Source organism: Sus scrofa, chromosome 14, assembly GCF_054392235.1.
Source record: "Sus scrofa isolate SSC_HxYL_T2T_F1_AM1 chromosome 14, Sscrofa_HxYL_maternal_Yorkshire_Landrace_v2.0, whole genome shotgun sequence".
Classification (NCBI taxonomy): Eukaryota; Metazoa; Chordata; class Mammalia; order Artiodactyla; family Suidae; genus Sus; species Sus scrofa.
In genome coordinates this window covers 87,761,477-87,779,884 of record NC_139396.1, presented here as the reverse complement: position 1 = coordinate 87,779,884, position 18,408 = coordinate 87,761,477, and the positions used below count along the sequence as shown (strand labels likewise).

The 18,408-nt window shown below is 42.9% G+C and overlaps 1 protein-coding gene across 3 annotated transcripts in view; it reads right to left on the bottom strand.

Annotated features, from left to right (window-relative positions):
• Positions 1-1,049: 1,049 nt before the first annotated feature.
• Positions 1,050-18,408, bottom strand: part of ARID5B (AT-rich interaction domain 5B) — a 189,584-nt gene continuing 172,225 nt past the window's right edge. For all 3 annotated transcript variants that reach the window (XM_021072755.2, XM_021072756.2, XM_003359209.6), the window contains 2 exons: positions 10,420-10,618; positions 1,050-7,133 (listed from right to left, as the gene is read on the bottom strand). In XM_021072755.2, coding sequence (XP_020928414.1) covers positions 4,968-7,133; positions 10,420-10,618 — 2,365 coding nt within the window. In that variant the 3' untranslated portion in view covers positions 1,050-4,967. The remainder of the gene's footprint in view (positions 7,134-10,419; positions 10,619-18,408) is intronic.

Genomic DNA, 18,408 nt, shown 5'->3' with positions numbered 1-18,408 from the left:
CAGATATTAGAATAGGCAACTGTTCCTAGCTTTTCGATCCCGAATATCCTTCATTTGTCTCATTTAATCCATCACCATATCTGTTCCTCCTTCCAAGTCCCTCTGAAATGCATCCGCTCTTCCATCCCACCACCCCAACTGAAATGACCATCTTGATGTTAGATTGCTCTCAACTTGCCTTCACACAGCAGGCAGAGAGTGACATTGAAAAAGACAAATCTGAACATATCACCTCCTAAGTCTCTTCCTGCTTAGGACAAAGACCAAATGTTCAACCTGGTCTCTTAGAGTCTCTCTGGCTGGCCACTGCTATACTCTCTAACCTCACCTCAATCTCATCCCCTAGATCTTATAATTACGCTTCTGTAACACAGGCATTTTCCATTCCTATAAACCAAACTTGTTCTTGCCTCAGGGCCTTGCACATTATCCCTGTGTTTGGATAATTCTCCTCCCAATTCTTTCTCACCTGGTCAGCTCATACTCATCTTTCATGTATATCACTTTTGTCATCACACTCCTGACCCCTGGAACTGGATTAGGTTGAGGTTTTGTATTTATATGGGTGGTTATTTGATTAATTCTCTTTTTCAGAAGATGTATAAGCTCCAGAGGCAATATTTTTCTTTTACTCTCCATTCTCCTAACACTATGCCTGGAAATTGAGGCATGCATGAAACTTTTTTGACCAGATAAGCAAACAGTGACTTTTGTCATCTGCCAGGAGAGACGTATGGGATACAAAGGAAGTCACAGACTTAGGTGCTCTGGGTTTAAATCCTGCCAAGTCTCTTAGCCGGGTGATCTTGGGAAAATTGATTTCTCTCTCTAAGCTTTAGACTTCTCATCAGGAAAATGAGCATAACCACATTTACACAGGGCTGTGAAGAGTAAAGATACCATATGCCAACTGGGCTCCCCATAGGTTCTCAACACAGGCATCATCGTCATCATTGTTGTTATTATTCTATTTGAAAACAGTAGGGTGGAAAGTACTCTGGTGAGGCCACAGGGCTCCTCAGGAGGAAGTGACAGATTACTCCCAAAAGGAAACAGATAGTAACATTTTTTATTAAATATTACAGTGGATCAAAAAGTACAAAATATCTCTTGCCTGCTATGTGATTGGGAAACTATTGGCACATAATACAGTATCAAAAGCAGTAATAAGTACAATTTGGAAAACATACAAAATCGAGTGTTTATAGTTGGCTCAGCATTCTTCTGGTAGTGTTTAAACTAATGCAGAGGTTACTCAATAACCTCTCCATTGGGAAACTATATAATATCACTGGGCCATGTTGCTATATACAAATAATCACCTTACAGAGCATAGAGGTTACATAGCTGGAATCACCAAAAGTATACAATATTTACAACACAGGAAAGTTTAAAAAAGTATAAACAGCCAGGAGATTATGCTGCTATTCTTCAGACATATTTCAACCATGGGGAGACAAGCAGACTATCAAATACATCAACAGCCAACACTGGAATTGAAGTGCTCAAGATAATCATTGCAATGGTGTGGGTCTCACCAGGGCGGACTTGTTCCCATTTTTCTTCAAAACTGGAACAAGAGTAAAACTGGACCAGCTGGGACTTGGCTGACCACCACCCAATGTGACTTTGTGGGACAACAAGTGAAGAGAAATAAATGGTTCTCTTTGAAGGCACACTACATAAAATATCTTTGTGGGATCACCTCGAAATTTCCATCAGACACACCAACACAGTGAAATACAGTACTTGAGAATTCATGCACCAGGTCAGAAAGTTGTAAAGTCAACGTTGAGTCTTAACAAACCCTTTGTATATGCCCTGATAAACAAGTGAACTTAAGAGCTTCAAGCTCATAAATAAATAAGTCAGTCCTGTGGCAAATATTACAAGTTCCAATCATCTACTAGGAGAATACTTAATTCTGAAACTTGGTTGGGCTTTTTTTTTTTTTTTTTTTTTTTTCTTTAATGTTGAGTTGCCAAAAGTTAAACCAGAAGTTGCATGGAAAGGTTTTTGAAAAATATTATTGAGAATCTCCAAATCTCCAGTAAATCACGGACTTAGTGCATTTTGAATTGCAACATTTCTTGGAAGCCACACTCAGTAAATAGATTTATAACTTCATTGCCAATTAGATTCCACTGTTTCCTTTACAGACTCCCAATAACAATGGTTTGATTGCACAAAGAAAGGCTTGTGCAATCCATTCAATAATAAGGCCCCTTAAACTCAAACAATGCAAACAAAGCCCTATTTAAGACTTTTTAAAATGTAGTTCTCAGCCAACGAAGAATTCAATGGTCTTTTTGAAAGATGTCCAAGATCTCTGTTCAGAGTTTTAAAACAAATAACACACTGCTTCTGTTGGGAATGCATACCCCCATTTCTCTTTATTTGTCCTGATGTTTTACCGAGGGTATGAGCTTCCTCAGACAGAAAGTGAGTCTCCTCTCGGAAGAGATGAGAAAAACAAAAGCTGGACTATGTTAACATTGTTTGAAAATGGTGTGATCAAATTCCAACATGATGAAACCAGAGTGAAATCATTGTGGTGGGGAAAACAAATGCCCCATATTTGAAATGGATAGGTGAGCTCCGCCAGGGACAGACACCCCCATTTTCTTTGAAAAGTGAACTCATAAAAACCATGTAGGGTATAGCCCATGTCAGCTGCAGAAACACTGGAGTTTCCTTTTTCTTCCATGTCCTCTGATTCTGTGACCATTCAATCTAGTGCAACTTTCTTCTATGTGTCCTGGCCAGCAATTTGCCAGCTGGGATTGAGATTCCACCCCCCCCAATCTTGTGCAATAGCAGGATAATCTGCATTCACACATTTATAATCTAAATTCTACTAGTCTATCTATGGTTCTATTAAATATATATATATATATTATTCCACAGGAAGGTAAATAATTAATTGAAGCAAATGGAACTCTTAACACTAGATCTCTACATTCTTTTGTTTCCAACTTTGGATATTAAGTATGTTACATTGGATATTTGGCTTCAGTATCATGGAGACATTTCAGTACAAATGCACGGCATGCATGGCTTGGTTTAAGAGCCACAGTTTCATTGTTTACCAGTTTTGATTATTTTGCAGTTGAGTTACCTATTTAGAAGTTGAAAATTGTCATCAATTTTCAGAGAATTAAATATCTCAGAGGTAAAGGACTTGGTTAACTATGATTCTACTGTCTACCGGTAGTGTCAGGGCAGGGGAGGGTTAGCTGGGAGTTCATCAAAGCAGTTATCAGCAGGGATGGGACCTGGAAGGAAAATCCACTCTCTGTGTCAATCAACTTTTAACACACTTAGAAAGCGCATCCACCTTGATGTTACCTCTCGGCAGCAAAGAGAATAAAGTGGCAAGAATGACAATATACATTCTCGACATCTTTTGACTGCTTAAACAGCTTGACCATTTCTTTCCAACAATAAAAAAAAAATCATTAAGTGGACTGTACTGGCAGGTAGTTAAAACAGGACACAAACTACCACATGTGTGTGCGTACACACAAAACTCGTACCCCGTAAACCCCAAGAGGACGACTTTCTTTTGAAATGGGTAATCCAGTATACCAACTATCCCCAAAGATGTGGCCTGTGAGGTTCTTCTTGGGAACAACAAGAAGCCAACTTGATGAAGGCAATGTGACTACCTATTACTCGAAAGACCACGGCCCAGGGCAGGAATCTGGTGCCTGGGCCTCCAGCTGGTCATTTTCTTCAGGAGAGTGGAGCTTCATCCTCTTCCCAGCCCCCTTTCCCAGACTGTTTAAAGGGATCGGTGCCAACAGCAATGTAAATCATTCTGGCTCCTGTTCTAATTTCTGAAATTCCTAAAATATCTGTGCAGCCCACAAATATGTCCTCTAGACTCTGTTGTTATTCAGCAGCTTGCTGCCAATGAGGTTTTTGTTTTTATGATTCCTCTGGTATGTAGGACAGTTTCACAGCCTAGATAAGGTAAGTACAATGCTTGATATTTTCACATAACCCCATACTTCAAAGCAAAGCGTTTGGCTGGGTAAGCAGTGTATAAGCTCTTTCAACTATGCCGTTTATGAGGAACAAAATCCTTAAGTTGCAGTTTTGCAAAGGACCGTTCTTTGCACTACTGTGTGCTCAACTGTTTCTTTTTTCATTTGTTCCACTAGAATCAGTTGCTTCAATTTGTAAACAATAACATTACCACCCAAAGCTGCTCAAAATGATAATATGTGGAAACATTACAAACACACATCAACAACTAGGACAGTCAGCCTTTAAAACAAAGCAAAACAAAATAAAAACAAAACAAAAACAAAAGACCTGCAAACAAAAGCGATACTGTTTAATTAAAAAAAAAAAAAAAAAAAAAAAGACGAGAGGGGAGAAAATGGGACTACCTGTGTATAAATTAGGTGAGCAAACAGTGATACGGGTAGTTTTAAGAAGCAAATATATACAGTCAATTTAACAGTGTTTACTTCTCTGGATTGTTTAATAGTGTCAAAATGAAAGATCTATTGAGTTTCACTATACATTGCATTGATTGAACCTTGGAGAGTTTTATGCAGAAGGGACGTCCCTTGGCACATGTGCCCACTGTCCACGCCCCTTTCTCTGAAATGTCTGCCCTTTTTGGCCCAGACTGTTTCCTGACCATTGGAACTCAGACGGGGTCCTCCAAATTCTTCCTGGACACACACAAGTCCCTTAGAAGACCCCCGTGCAAAGTGAACCGTCTGGGCTGCAAGGGCATCTGTGTCGGAAGGAGCTCAAGACTGACCAGCCGAGGCTAGAGTCATCCCAGAAATAGCAGGTGCATTCACCTCCCTCTGGGCCCTGCCGGCCGCGACTGACCTTACCCCCGGATTAGAAGACATCCTGACTTCTAATTCTATAAGCCCTCACCCCCAGGCTAGGGAGTGAAGCTCTGCTAGCCATGCCATCTGGGACGCGGTGCAGAGCTGGGCTTACAGTTTTGTACTGGGGTGTACGGACGACAGCTGAGAAGATGGAAAGGCAGCTTGAGGGTTTATAGCAGCTAAAGGGTAAATGCTGTTGTGCAAAAGGTCCCCGTACGAACTTCCTACAGGTGTGGCCGCAGCCAAGTGTCTGTATAACTGCTGAGAATTTGTTGGTGACGTAAAAATGCCTCTTTGCATCACAAGCGAGTGGAAAGCCAGGGGCTGCATGAGTGGAGAAAGCACAGTCTGGTTTTTCAAGTACTGCAGAGAATGAGAATACCCAGCCGGGAGCCTGGAGTTGAGGCCCGAGTTACACAGGCTCCCAGAATACAAACCTGGGAAGATAGGGGAGGAGAGGGGCAGTTTGGGGCCCTCCGAGGCGCCCCCTGAGTGCCCGCCATGTGCGGCCTTGCTGCCCTCGCTCTCCTGCTCAGGACCCTTCTCCTTCCCGGAGACCTCCTTGGAGGGGTCCAGAGGGGACACGGCCCGGGCCTTCTTCCCAGCGATCACCAGGTCCAAATCCTCCAGGCTGCGCTTGATGGGCCGTGCAGCACCAATGTTCTGGGGGCTCACTTTCCGGTGCAGAAGGGGGTGGGCCATGCTTTCCATCTTCCTGAAACTCTCCAGTCTCACAGGGTGAGGCTTTCCCGATCTGGAAAGCGCCTCAGGGTATTTTTTAGGGGCCGACATGGTCATGGGCGATACCCGGCAGGCTTTGGGGTGACAGTCTCGACTCTGGCTGTTGATGACTGGGAACTGGGAGGTGCCCTTGCTCTCCTGGGGCCCAGGTGCCGAATGCACCAGGCCCAGGGCCTTGCCTGTGGGTTTGTGCGGGTTCTTGGGGAGGCTCAGATCCGTTGGCTGGTCATCAGTGGGGGCTTCAGCCGTTGCCGACTTTTTGTCTTGCAGGTGCAAAGATGCCAGATAGTTGACATGGAGCTTCTCTTGGTGTTTGTGGGAAGGGAAAGAGCTGTTTTCTGATTCCCTGTACATGTCCCTGCAAGGGTATTTGGCTGGCTGTTCACCATGAAGGTGGTGTTCCGTGTGTCTGTAGAGGCTGTGGAGATGAGGAGATGAGTAGAAGTCGGCTAGGAAGCTAGGCATGTGGGAGTGGGGAAGGGCCCTCTTCTCCAGCAGCTTCTCCTTGCCCTCCTGCATTTCCTGCTTTAGGACGTAGGAGTCGGCCAGGGGGCTAAGGTGATGCTTGGAGAAGCTGCAGCGGTGGGGCTCCGACCGACTCAGTTTGTCATGCTTGAAAATGTCATTGATGCTCTTTCTCTCCTCCGAGGGCTTGCTTCGGAAACTCTGGACATGCTGAATCACCGACGGCCGGCTGACTGCTGTGTGGTCAGTGCTTTGGCTGTGGTGGGCCTGGGACAAACCCGAACACCGGTCATCCCTCGCAATCAGTTTCTTTTTGCTGATCAGAGGGGGTGGGGAGCCGTAGGGATAGCTGCTGGAGAGGCCGGCCCCGCTCACTTGGGACAGAAGTTTTTTCTTGGCCAGTGGAGACATGATACCTGGGTTGCCCCTTGAGTAGAGCAGGGGGGTGTAATTAAGTCCGTGGTTCTCATTCATGGGGCCAGTCAGATCTTTGTCTTTGAACATGTCGAAGGACTGGACCACAAGGACCTTCGGGGTCTGCTTGAGGGCATTGTGGATGTCGTCACTGCCTAGCTGGTCCACCTTCACAGTGCAGTTGGCGATGTAATCCGCCATGGCGGGGAGCTTGTCCTCCTCCACCTCGCTCTGGTTTGCCAGCGGCGGCTGCGGGGTGGGGAAGCTGGGGAAGGCTGCTTCTTGGAGTTCGTTCTCAGGGCTCTCTGTAAAACAGCAGGACTTGGGTTCTTGTTTTGAGTCCACAAGTGCACTGGGAGAGGTGAGCGTCGGCTTGCCAGCCCCGGGGACCAGGGCTGGATCCCGTTCAGTGGCTGGAGGGGCGCTTGCGGGTGGAGGAGCAGGCCCCTTGTCTCCGGCCTCCTCAGCTGCCTTCTGGCCCTTGGCACCTCGATCTGTTTCGCTGCCCTTTTCAGGGTCTGTTCGTGACACCAGGGGCCTTGCTGCAAAATCCTGGTACCCTTCCATTTTCTTCTTTGTGTCTGCTGCGGGGACAGGCTCAGTGATGCTTTTCTGGTTTAAAGTCTCTTGTTCCTTCTCTTGCTCCAATGAAACCTGGTGAAATATTTCCAAAGACAGTCAGAAGGAAGCCAAATGCACTGACGCTTTACACTATGAAATAAAATATTATACACAGCAGTTTTTTTGAAAACAGGCTTGTCAATCAGCTCATGGAGTTTCTGTAAAGCTTTATTACTCCCCAATCATGGCTCTAAACAAAGAAATCTAAATTACAGAAACATTAGGGGAAATATGCATATTCACTTTAGTCCCTTATGAGATACCTATCAAAACAGCAAAGTGTTATGTACTGCTGGCATACAATCACATCACTCCTTGATTCTAATATATAGTTTAATTCTGAGGTTGTCTTCTTGTCAAATCAGTCAATTATCCAAATGGGTTTTAAATTACATGTTGTGCTTTATGACACTTTGGAGAGTGATTTTTTTTAAGCATCTCTCTTTCAAAATTCCAACCAACCCCATGTCAACAATAAACAACAAACTTACTATATAACTCCTTGCCTTTCTTCGAGAGCGCAAACCCCATCCTAGTGTTTGATATGATGCATAAAATTAGCGATGCTGAAATGTTAATCATTTCTACCCAGTGCCATATGACATGCAGATAAGCTAAAATATTGAAAAATTATGCAGATGCAACGTCAGCCTGTCTACTTGAGGGACAGAAGGACTTTTAGTCTTTCTGGGCTGCAGCAAACTACATTTTTATTAAAGCTGAAAATGAAGTTGTCAAAATTCAGGCAGTGAATGTCACCACAAATACAGCTTTTCTGTTCATTGAAATAAGTTGTAGCCAATGAGATGGATGCTCTTTATGGATCCCTACTGACAGAAGTAGTGGGCACAAGAGGACTCATTCACTGCATTGTGTAGCTGTGCAAACTTTGACCTTAGAAGGTCATCTTAACTTTCCATCTGTGATCCAGCTGACTACCAAGTCCTTTCAAAACTTCTGTCATTCTGTTCTGACATATCTTGATGGTGAAAGTCATAAAATAGCTGTACTGAGCTGGTCTTTTTTTTTCTTTCCCTCCATCTTATCCCCTGAATGTTTTTTTTTTTTTCCTTGTTAAGAAGTGTCCATCTCTTTAGCATATTTGGACAAACAAAAATTTTAAGGGGTCACACCCATTTCATAGGTATTTCTCCTTAAATATACTTCAAAATATCCCTGCCTTTAAGGGATGCTTATCATTATTCTTTTTCTGTCCTAATAGCTGCCTTTTCCAGTACAAATATCACTACTTGTTCTATATTAAAAATCATCATTGTTCTCTTGAGCTTATACATTACATGAAAATACAGAAAAATGAGTTTGGCAAGGGAAAAAGGCAAATTACATTTCAATGTTAGTTTCTGGCCAGGCTGTGGGGGATACTCAGGTTTCTATGACCTAGGCCTGCGCTTACACAGAGTTGTGTGTTTTGGGTTGTAAACAGGTTTAGGAGGTCTTTGAAAACAAGGCAGAAAAAATAGTAAAGGACCCTTTTTCTAGGATGGATGGCATTTTATGATTGGCTTTACTATGTTAAATGGTACCTTCCCATCACACAGCTTGGAATCGGTTTCCTAAAGAGAATCGGTTTGACTAGAAAGGCTTTCTAAGCCCTCCTATCTCCACTGAGTTCACTGCTTCATATTGAAGACATCAAAAATTAAAAACATCAAACATTAAAAACATTGAGTTTACCACTTCATACTGAAAACATCAAAAATGAAAAACAGTAACACCCACGACAAAGTTCAAACCTCAAGCATGCAGTCAATGAGAAGATATACTTGGTCAAGAACATAGGCCCATAAGAGGTGGGGAGCAATTCTTACTTTCAGGTCAACCTTGGGGAGGGTGTGAGATTCCAGGTGGTTTGATAACCCGACCTTAATAACCTGGGTCACTCAGACACTTAGAGATCCCTGAAGGGAACCTGTTGGGGCCCACAGGAAATAGGCTTATTAAGGCCGTGAGGTTTCTGTGGACCACAGGGCAGCAAGCTCTGCTCCTGGCAACGGCCACCTCCCAAGCTGGTGGGCTCAGGGCAGAGGCTGAGCTTCCCTCCCCAGCTCATAAACAGCCATTTCACATGTCATGCCCAAGCTGGGCCGTTCAGAGGTCAGCTGGCCTCTTGGTCCTCAGTTGTCCCCTGGTGCTTTGGCAATGCTGTACATGTGGTATCTAATAGAACTCACTGATGCCAAACCAACGGGATAAAGGGAGAATGGAATGTAAGCCTTAACTTGGAATTTCCTTGCTTTTGGCCATTTATGTTGCAAGATTGCAGATGTTTAGAAATCTCTGCATCATTTTCCTCCCCACCCCCTTTTTAATTACTAGAACTTAGAATATTTATGAAACAAAAATAAAAATGATTTCTCTTTTTTGTGTTAATATTATCTTCTTACACAGGAGTCATTTGGGTAAGCTAATTTCTAGTTCAGAGTGTGTGTGTGTGTGTGTGTGTTTTAAGCCAGTGTTTAATTAGGGAGTCTCTTATGTGTTCATTATAAACCTGATTTTTAGGGGGTGTTTAATATCAGCACCAAAATTCCCTCTGGGGTTGAATCCTAGAACACGCTGTCTCCAAATGTGGCTGCTAAGTTGTTTTGTTTCTTATTTTTTAAATGGGCAGCAGAGTTTTTTTATTATTCATGTTGAAACAGAGCCCAGATCAGCCTCCATGACTGGCTGTACACTGACAGTAATGGCTTCTACCAAAGTACTGCTGGGGGCTGTGGGAGCTGGGGCTTGTTTTAAAAGGTTCAGAAACTACCTGTTAACGTGAAAGATAATAATGGTTTCAGAGGAACCATTTCAAAATTCCCCTATAAATAATATGTACTTAAGATGTTTCTAAATTGGTCTCAACCCAAGGCTAGTGCCCAGAGGTCAATAATGGGAGGAAACCAATCTCTGCAGTTTCCAGGACAGTCCTGCAGAGACATGGCAGACCCTGTGGTGTGTGTTCTAAAGTCACACCAACATCTCTGGTTATGTGATGGCAGGGACGCGGCATCATTTATATTAGAGGCCCTTGGCTTCCAGAGCCGAAGCTTGGACTCCCTGTGTCTCAAAGTCTCTGTGCTCAGTTTTCTGCAGAATGTTGCTTTTCCATGGACCCTCTTCTTGGCCTCCCCATTCAACACCGGGCACTGTCCCGAGAGGCTCACTGGTGGGGGAGGAGGGAGGTGTAGAGGATCTGGTTTCTCAGTCTAGCATTGCCCCTGGGAAGGACACAGTGATGGATGCTGAGCTCCAGGGGACCCCAAGGCAGGAACCCCCCTCCCAGAGTGTTTCACAGAGGAGGAACACAACTCACCTCCGATGCATCCTGGGGCTTTGGGGCATTTTCTTTCTCTTTCTTGCTCTTAGAGATTTCATGTTTGATGCGTTTGGCTCCTGCTACTTTTGTTTTATTCTCATTTTCCTGTGAACTGTTCTCCTGTTTTCGAGGTTTGATTGGAGGCAGGGGCTTATCTTCCTCTCCTTTAATAAACCTTTCATACGGCAGGATTAATCTGAAAGGGAATCAGAAGAGAGGATCAATGAGGGCAGGCAACTCTAGTAGCGTCGATGCTGTGGGTTTATTCTCTTTTCTCAATACAAGCATTTTTTGAGTGACTTCATTACCAGTGCCGCTGGTGCATTCCTAGAAACTTCCACAAGTTAGTAATCTACCTCCCCAGTCAAAACCTGCACCTGGTAACTTACTTCTTTGCAAGCCCTCTTTCTGGCTTTGTGCATCTATACAGCGAGGATACCAATGGAAGGATCCAAGGTCACATCTTTATCACAATCTGTGGAACCTGACTAAATGCCAGTAACAACATCCCAACAATAACAGCGACTAGAATGATAGTTGCCATTCATTCATGATTCCGCCAACCACTGTTTATTGAGCACCAACTATGTGCCAGGCACTGTTCTAGGTGTCAAGATACAGCAGTGAACAAGAGGGTCAAAGCTCCTGAGGCTTATATTCTAGTAAGTACTAGTATGTGCCAGGTAATGACCTCAGCACATCATATAGATTAGTTCATGTAATGTCCATAACATCCCTATGGAGTATTATGATCACTGTTGCTATTATTATTCCCTTTTTGACAGATGAGGCAACTGAGGCCCCAAAAGTTTAAATAATTTGCCCGAGAGTCACACCATTTGCTAGATGTGGAATTTGAACCTAGTTCTGCCTGTCTCCAACGTTTATGTTTTATCCATGTCAAAATATAGACACAACACTTAAATAAAGAGGTTACCCAGGGTTCTGAGGGAGATTGGTGACTCCAGGATGAGGAGCTCTGTCGTGGGGTGCCAAGTTAAAGAGGACCCCAGGGAGAAGAGAGGCAGACAGAAGACTCCAGCCACAAAAAAAATCAGAGGGCTGAAAAATTCAAGCATTTTAATTATATAACTTTTTAAACAAAGTACATAAAATTGCTCTAAAAAGAGAAACATCAAACAGCTCTCGTTTTAATCTGTTTTCCCTTTGCGACATAGCGCTTGATCTGAAAGGGAAAAATAGCTGATGTAATTAAAAGGGATGGATTGCATTACAATCTCAGTTTCAACTTCAGTGATTAAAGTTTTTATAATGCATTTGGTATGATTAATGACTCACTGTGGGATTAATACAAGACTCAGCCTTAAAAATATGAACTTTAATAGAGCAAACATAATTTGTTTTAAATAAGACAAGTTGACTCAATGAAGAAAATGTACTTGGCTTATAAACAACATAAATCTGTTCAAATATTGGGAACCCTAATTATTTTTAAATGGAGACTCCCAAGCAAAACTGCCTTTGGTTTGGGCATTTGTTGGCTATCCTAAAATTGGTTTCTAACTAGGCAATTTGGATCTCAACTGCTTACAAATACAAAACTGTTCAGGTTTGTGAGTACAGACGTGGGGACAGTTGTGATCAAAATAGTCTCCTCTTTAATAAAAGACCAAGTAAATTATGGGAAAATCAAATCCCAATTTATAGCATCTTAGAAACAACACTCACTTACTGAGCATGCTCGGACAAGGTATGTGCAAGGAGGCGTGAATAATAGTTTCGAGCCCTGCATCTGGCAGTGGGCCAGCCGTGAAGATCAGCACAGCCCATGGGGAATAGTTATCTTCAGATCCCATTACAAACTGAGTTTAAACATGTTACAGCTGCTAAAACTGGAAACTGTTCTCTCTATGTAGACTTACTAAAATAATATATGGCTGCCAAATACCTGCTTCCCACTGTAATATTACAGTTACTGTTTATGTAATAAAAAGCATAACTAAGCAGAAGAGAGAAAAAAAAAGCAATCCTGTTCATACTTGAATGTATTCTGTCTCATCTGTAAAGTCCCCAACATTCCCCCCTAATTGCTTTGATGTGCATGGTTCTGCCAGGGACTTTATCCCCTTCAACAGTGGCAGGTTGGGGATTTCTGTCCCAGAGTAAAATGCATTGACTATTTCAAATTAGAAAAAAACTATTTTAAACTGACTTTGAGGAAAACCTCTTTTTATTGTTAGGACAGATAGGTTTGTTGTACTTTTGTTTGGTTGCCATGAGAACCGCTCAAGCATTGAAGTCTGGGTATTCCAGTGGTTACTGTCTGTTGGCACCGCCCTCCATCCAACTCTATTCTCTAATCTACATGGTGACACCATGAGGGGCTCCTTTCAGCAAAAAGGACGACGACATCACCCCCCTGGCAAGGGGGTGAGAGGAAGCAGAGGACGGGGGTGGGAGGGCCACCAGGTCCTGACAGCCCTGGGCCAAGCCAGCTTTCTAGATGGGTGCTAAGGAAAATTGAATTTCTTAGACAGTTGTGCAAGTTCAAGAGGTAGGGCAACATTTCTATTCTTTTCCTTTCCTTCTTTTTTTTTTTTTTTTTTTCCCTTCCCTTCACTCAACTCAGCAGCTGGCTGGCCGACAGCAGTAAAAAATACATTTCACTTTGCTGGTCAAAGGCCTAAAGCCAGAAGCAGGAAATCTGGAATTAAATGTTTCTTGTATCTGGAAAGAGGCATGACTAAGGTAAAACTGAATCCAAACACAAACCCTGCTTGTTCAAGGCTTCCAGAGGGAGTGTGCTTGTGAGTGAGTGAGTGTGTAGTCTGTGTGTGTGTGTAAAGGTCAATTGAGTGTTTTTTTTTCCCCTTCTAAATCACTGAAAGATAATTATAGTGGCTCAGGGAAAAAAAGGCTCCCAAAATAAAACAAGAAAGGCAGCAGCTAAAAGGAAACAAGTAGAAATATGACCAGCTAAGCCCTGAAGAATTGAGCGTGGTCTCACCCAGCTGAACAATCGCTGTTCATGTAGTGATTTCCGTTCAGTGCGATTTTCACTGAATGTTTTTTCAGTTATCCTGTCACGGTACAACACAATTACCCCACAGGATATGATCTTATCATCTGATTATTAGAAGTTTTTACAGTACAAGAGGACGAGAGCTATTACGGGTTTCTGAACATTTCAACATTTAACGTACACGCGATACCACTAAAGACAGGTTAGCCAACCTAAGGTCAACATGGCCCAACGCAGGAAGCATTGTATTGCATAAAGAATTTAGTCTAAAGCAACATGACTGTGCCTTGCAGATGACTATTCCTCAAATATTTGTAGTACAACAAAGATTTAATCAGCTTCTAAACTGTACAGATAAAAGCAAATAATGCACCCCAGCCCCTAAGAACTAATTACCCAGGAGAAATATTTTTAATGGGCTGCAACTCTTTAGAATGTGGTGTGGATTTCTGGTGGATGGAAGTGATGGGGAAGAGAAGCAATATATTCATTAGAAAATCCAGAGAGCTCCCCCCGCACCCCCTACATCTACATGTAGTCGGTGCATTGAAAGCTGGGTAGATAAATGGGCCTTTACTATTATCCTGATTTCACATTTCAGATTAGCAAAATGCTTATTTATGATGCCATTAATGGATCTGAAATAGGTAAGCCATCATGTATTAAAAAAAAAAAAATCTTTCCATAGGCGTAAGATTTGTAGCAGCATGAGATTTTATTTTTCCCTAGGAATAATACAAGAATAACATTTTCCACCCCAAAGCAGAAACAGTAGGGGAGCCTTTTGCTATCACGGAGATTCTTATTAAATTCAGTCACTGTGAAAAGCAAGATTTTTTTTCTCCTCTTCCTCCTCCTCCTTTTATTTTTTTTTTTAAATAAAGATGACTTAAAATCAACCCAAGTTAAAATTAACAAATCAATGGCATTATAACCTTGATTTATTAGTGTCTGAGCCACTAAATTATCATCATACAAGAAATTGCTGGTTTGAAAAGATTTCGGCTTTGTTAAATCTCAAGTTAAATAATGGTGCTCAGTATACTAGGTTTTTAGATCTGCCTCATCTGATATTATGAAAAATTCAATACATTTCTCTACAGCAGAAGTCAGAGGTCAGCAAATCTATTACTGTAATGTAAGTAATCTGGCAACCTGCCAAGTCTTTCTCCCTTTTATTATTTTTTTTAAACATGAAGGCAGATAATTTTATATTTACAAATTCTAAAATCCTCCAGGGCCTTGCCTCTCTCTCAACAAAAAGCAGCAGCCTCACATTTGAGAAATGTATATTGCACACGTCCTCATCATTTGCATTTCATACAAAAGAAGCAAAGACCCTTCATCTTTATTAGGCAACATCCTCCTCCCCTCCCCACAGGCAGAGGAAAAATAATGTCAAATCTCATCAGAACGAGTAACCACTAATGTCTCCTGTATTGATTAATGCTTGCATGGAATGACTGAACTTTTGGGCCAAAACATTTAGCAAACAGTACTTAAGAGAAATGAGAATCTGTCTATTTATAGAGCTCTGAAAAATGATATTATAATAATGTCTGGGACTGACTCAACCTGAAGAGTGGGGGAAGGAGCAGATCTTTAGGATTGTATTTGAACCTCAAACTCACCCTTGTTACTTCATAGGTACTTGTATGGTATCAAACCAGTGAAATATTGTAATCTCAGAGATCTGCTAGTCCCCTTGGAGAATATTTTCGGGGCAGAGGGGGATAAAGTTGGTGTGTATATCAGGGCAAAAAATGCTACTACTATTCTTACACTATTAGGTTTTTTCCGTGGTAGTCGAAAGAAATGACATATTGGTTCCACTGAGGCTTCAGACCTGATCTGATCCCAAATGGAGTCATTCTATCTCCATTGATTCCAGGGTTGATACAGTCTAAGGTCTGGCCAGACATTTCCCTTCTCAGCCAGAAACTGAAAATATAACTTCATTGTGAAGTGTGGGAAGCAATCTTTCACCAAATATGGCGCCAACAGAAGGTATGTTTTCCTTTTGTGAAGATGAAGTACACACACTTGTTAAGGTTCCAAGAAGTACAGAGTTCTAATCTCATCTACTGCTGACCTCCAGCTCAGGGTGCTAGCCCATCACGTGAAAAGTCGGGGAGAAGCATTTGGAGGGCAGGTCCCAAAACAAAAGTCAAATACAGACATGCGCTGTGTCAGTGTGCAAAGGAGGAATGTCTCCTCCAATGGGCAAAACGCTGGTTGAGTATAATAATAGTAATGGTGCTGCTTTGTTCCTATTTTTTTGTTTTTTGGGTTTTCTTGGGGCCACCCCATGGCACATGGAAGTTCCCAGGCCAGGGATCAGATAGAGCTGCAATTGCAAGGTACACTGCAGCTGCAGCAACACCAGATCCTTAGCCCACTGTGCTGGGCCATGTATGGAACCTGCATCCCAGAGCTCCAGAGACGCCACCAATCCTGTTGCACCACAGCAGGAATTCCTGTTCCTATACTTTTAAAAGCCAAGCTCCATGTAAGAAAAATGTGGGCCCCAGAGAAAGATCTCTGCCATTTTATGGTGTGAGTTTCAGTGAGGCAGGAAAAAAAAAAAAAAAGGCATTCTGTGTGTGAGGAGCAAAAGCTCAATAACCAAGAGAGCTGACAAAGAGGACTTCAGTGTCCCTTTCCAACAGATGAAGGTGGGAACTGAAAGCTCTGAGCACTCAACTGTAGAGGGAGGTGTCATGCTGACATGGAGGCTGTGGAGAACTAACCAGTGGAGGACCCACCTGGGCCAAGAGAAGGGCTGGAGAATGGGATTCCATTCTACGGTGAGTTCTTTGTAGAAGACTTAGCTTGCCCATCAGTTACTCCACACAACTCTATATACTGTACTGGTGTTGTGTACAATAAACTATACAGAGCTCTTTAAAAATGAAAGAGGCATAAATAGGATCATTTGTATCAACACTGAGGTGTCTAAAAGGGATGCGGCCCGTTATCATCAACAATCAACAAAACATGCCACTTGTCTTCAGAAAAGCTCTTCCTTGGGAGAATGATCAGCTCACCAGGAGCTTCATTACCCACTCAAGGGACAGCAGAAGATGAACAAGAAAACCTTTTGAGGAGTTCCTGTCACGGCGCAGTGGAAACAAATCCAACTAGGAACCATGAGGTTGCAGGTTCGATCCCTGGCCTCGCTCAGTGCGTTAAGGATCTGGTGTTGCCGTGAGCTGTGGTGAAGGGCGCAGATGTGGTTTGGATCTTGCATTGCTGTGGCTGTGGCATAGGCTGGCAGCTGTAGCTCTGATTTGACCCCTAGCCTGGGAACCTCCATATGCTGTGAGCACGGCCCTAAAAAGCAAAAAAGAAAAAAAATAATCTTTTGAAGGCGCTAATATTCTCTATTTGCCTCTGGAAGTGATGAGAGTGTTTGTTTCTTAGACCCACTGAGGACCCTGACATCGTCATCCATAGTCCTGGAGTGACTAGGACCCTAACTAGCCAAAGGAAGGAAAGAAAGGTGCTAGGATCCAGAAAAATGGTGGCCTGACTCCCATAAAGATGTGTCGGTATGAGATAGGTGACTCCAAGATGACAGGTAGCTCCAGCCAGGTAGCTGAAGTTACATGGGCAGTGGGGGCCGGAATTAGAGGTGAGCTGAGAGGACGTGGAGAGAAACTTCTACTGATGAGGTGCTGCAATGTTAATAGCAGCTGCCATGTATTAAATTCCTAACAATACCAGGCACTTGCACTTTGTATGCCTGCTCCTGGCTTTACAAAGTTTCAGTGGGAAGTAATGAAATGACTAGTGAAAGGCAAACAACTCTTGAATGCCAGAATTTGAGTTCAGACACAGCTCTGCCTGTCTCTCTGAGCTGTCTTCATCCCCTCACGGTAGCTGTGCATCTTCACACATTGAGAAACACCAACACTGGGGGGATACTGAAATGATTATTCCTGGGCTAAGAGAATTCCAAACTCCCAAGGAACTGTCTACAAAATCAGGGTGAGCATGCTCCTTTTCTCAGAGGCAACAGACCTACAGAATACACATGTGGCTATTCCACAAAGGGTGGGCTCCCTCCCAGAGAAGCAGCCCTATCTATGGCTTGGGCACCAGCCACACTACTCTTTATACAGTATACCGGGGCAGCCATGCCACAACTCTCCAAGAGGTGGTATCCCTTGCTGGATCACCTTGATGTTGGATGGTAAGAGACACCCAGGAATCATATCTCCCATGAATTCCAGCACTTAGTCTTACCAAGCCCAAGGTTCCCAAGGACTCAATGCTCCTTAGGGGCTCTGCTTCTTCACTGCCTCTTCTAAGAGGATCTAGGATTGATATTAGTCCCCTATCTTTCAAAGGAAGATCACACTGAAGAAAGCTGACATGGATTTAAGAAAGGCCAACTTTACGTCCCAGGGATCAAAATACCTGCTCACAACAGAGGACACTGTCCATAAATAGTATCCAGCCCTTCACAGTGCCAGCCAGCAAAGATGGCAGCAATTGTTCTTCTCAATGAGACAACAATGACTGACTCACAATCGAGCTGCATGGATCCATTTCAAGGGCAGATGAACATTATTTCAGGAATAACAGACACATATAACTACAGTGTTTTCAACAGGATGTGCAGCCCTCAAATGAAGGCAGGCAGTGTTCCTTTGTAAAAACAGACATAAGTCCCATGTAAGTGAGATGCCACAGATTCCAGAGCTTCTGAAATGTCCAACAATCCCCCCCAACATGAATTATGTTGATCAAACTTTGTAATAACTTGTACAAAACCAACATGTTCCAAGAGGTTTTCAGTGGAAGAGTTAAGGATATATTTTAATGGTAAACAATTACATTCTTCTGTCATCTGATACTTTTTTCCCCCTTTCTTTTTTGGAAACATGCTTTCTGAATTTTCAATAGTTCCTTTGTGAAGGCATCTGTTACTCACATAATTGAAAAGATGTTTGTGCAGTGGCATGCTTGAGAATACAGTTATTTAATCTTAATGATAA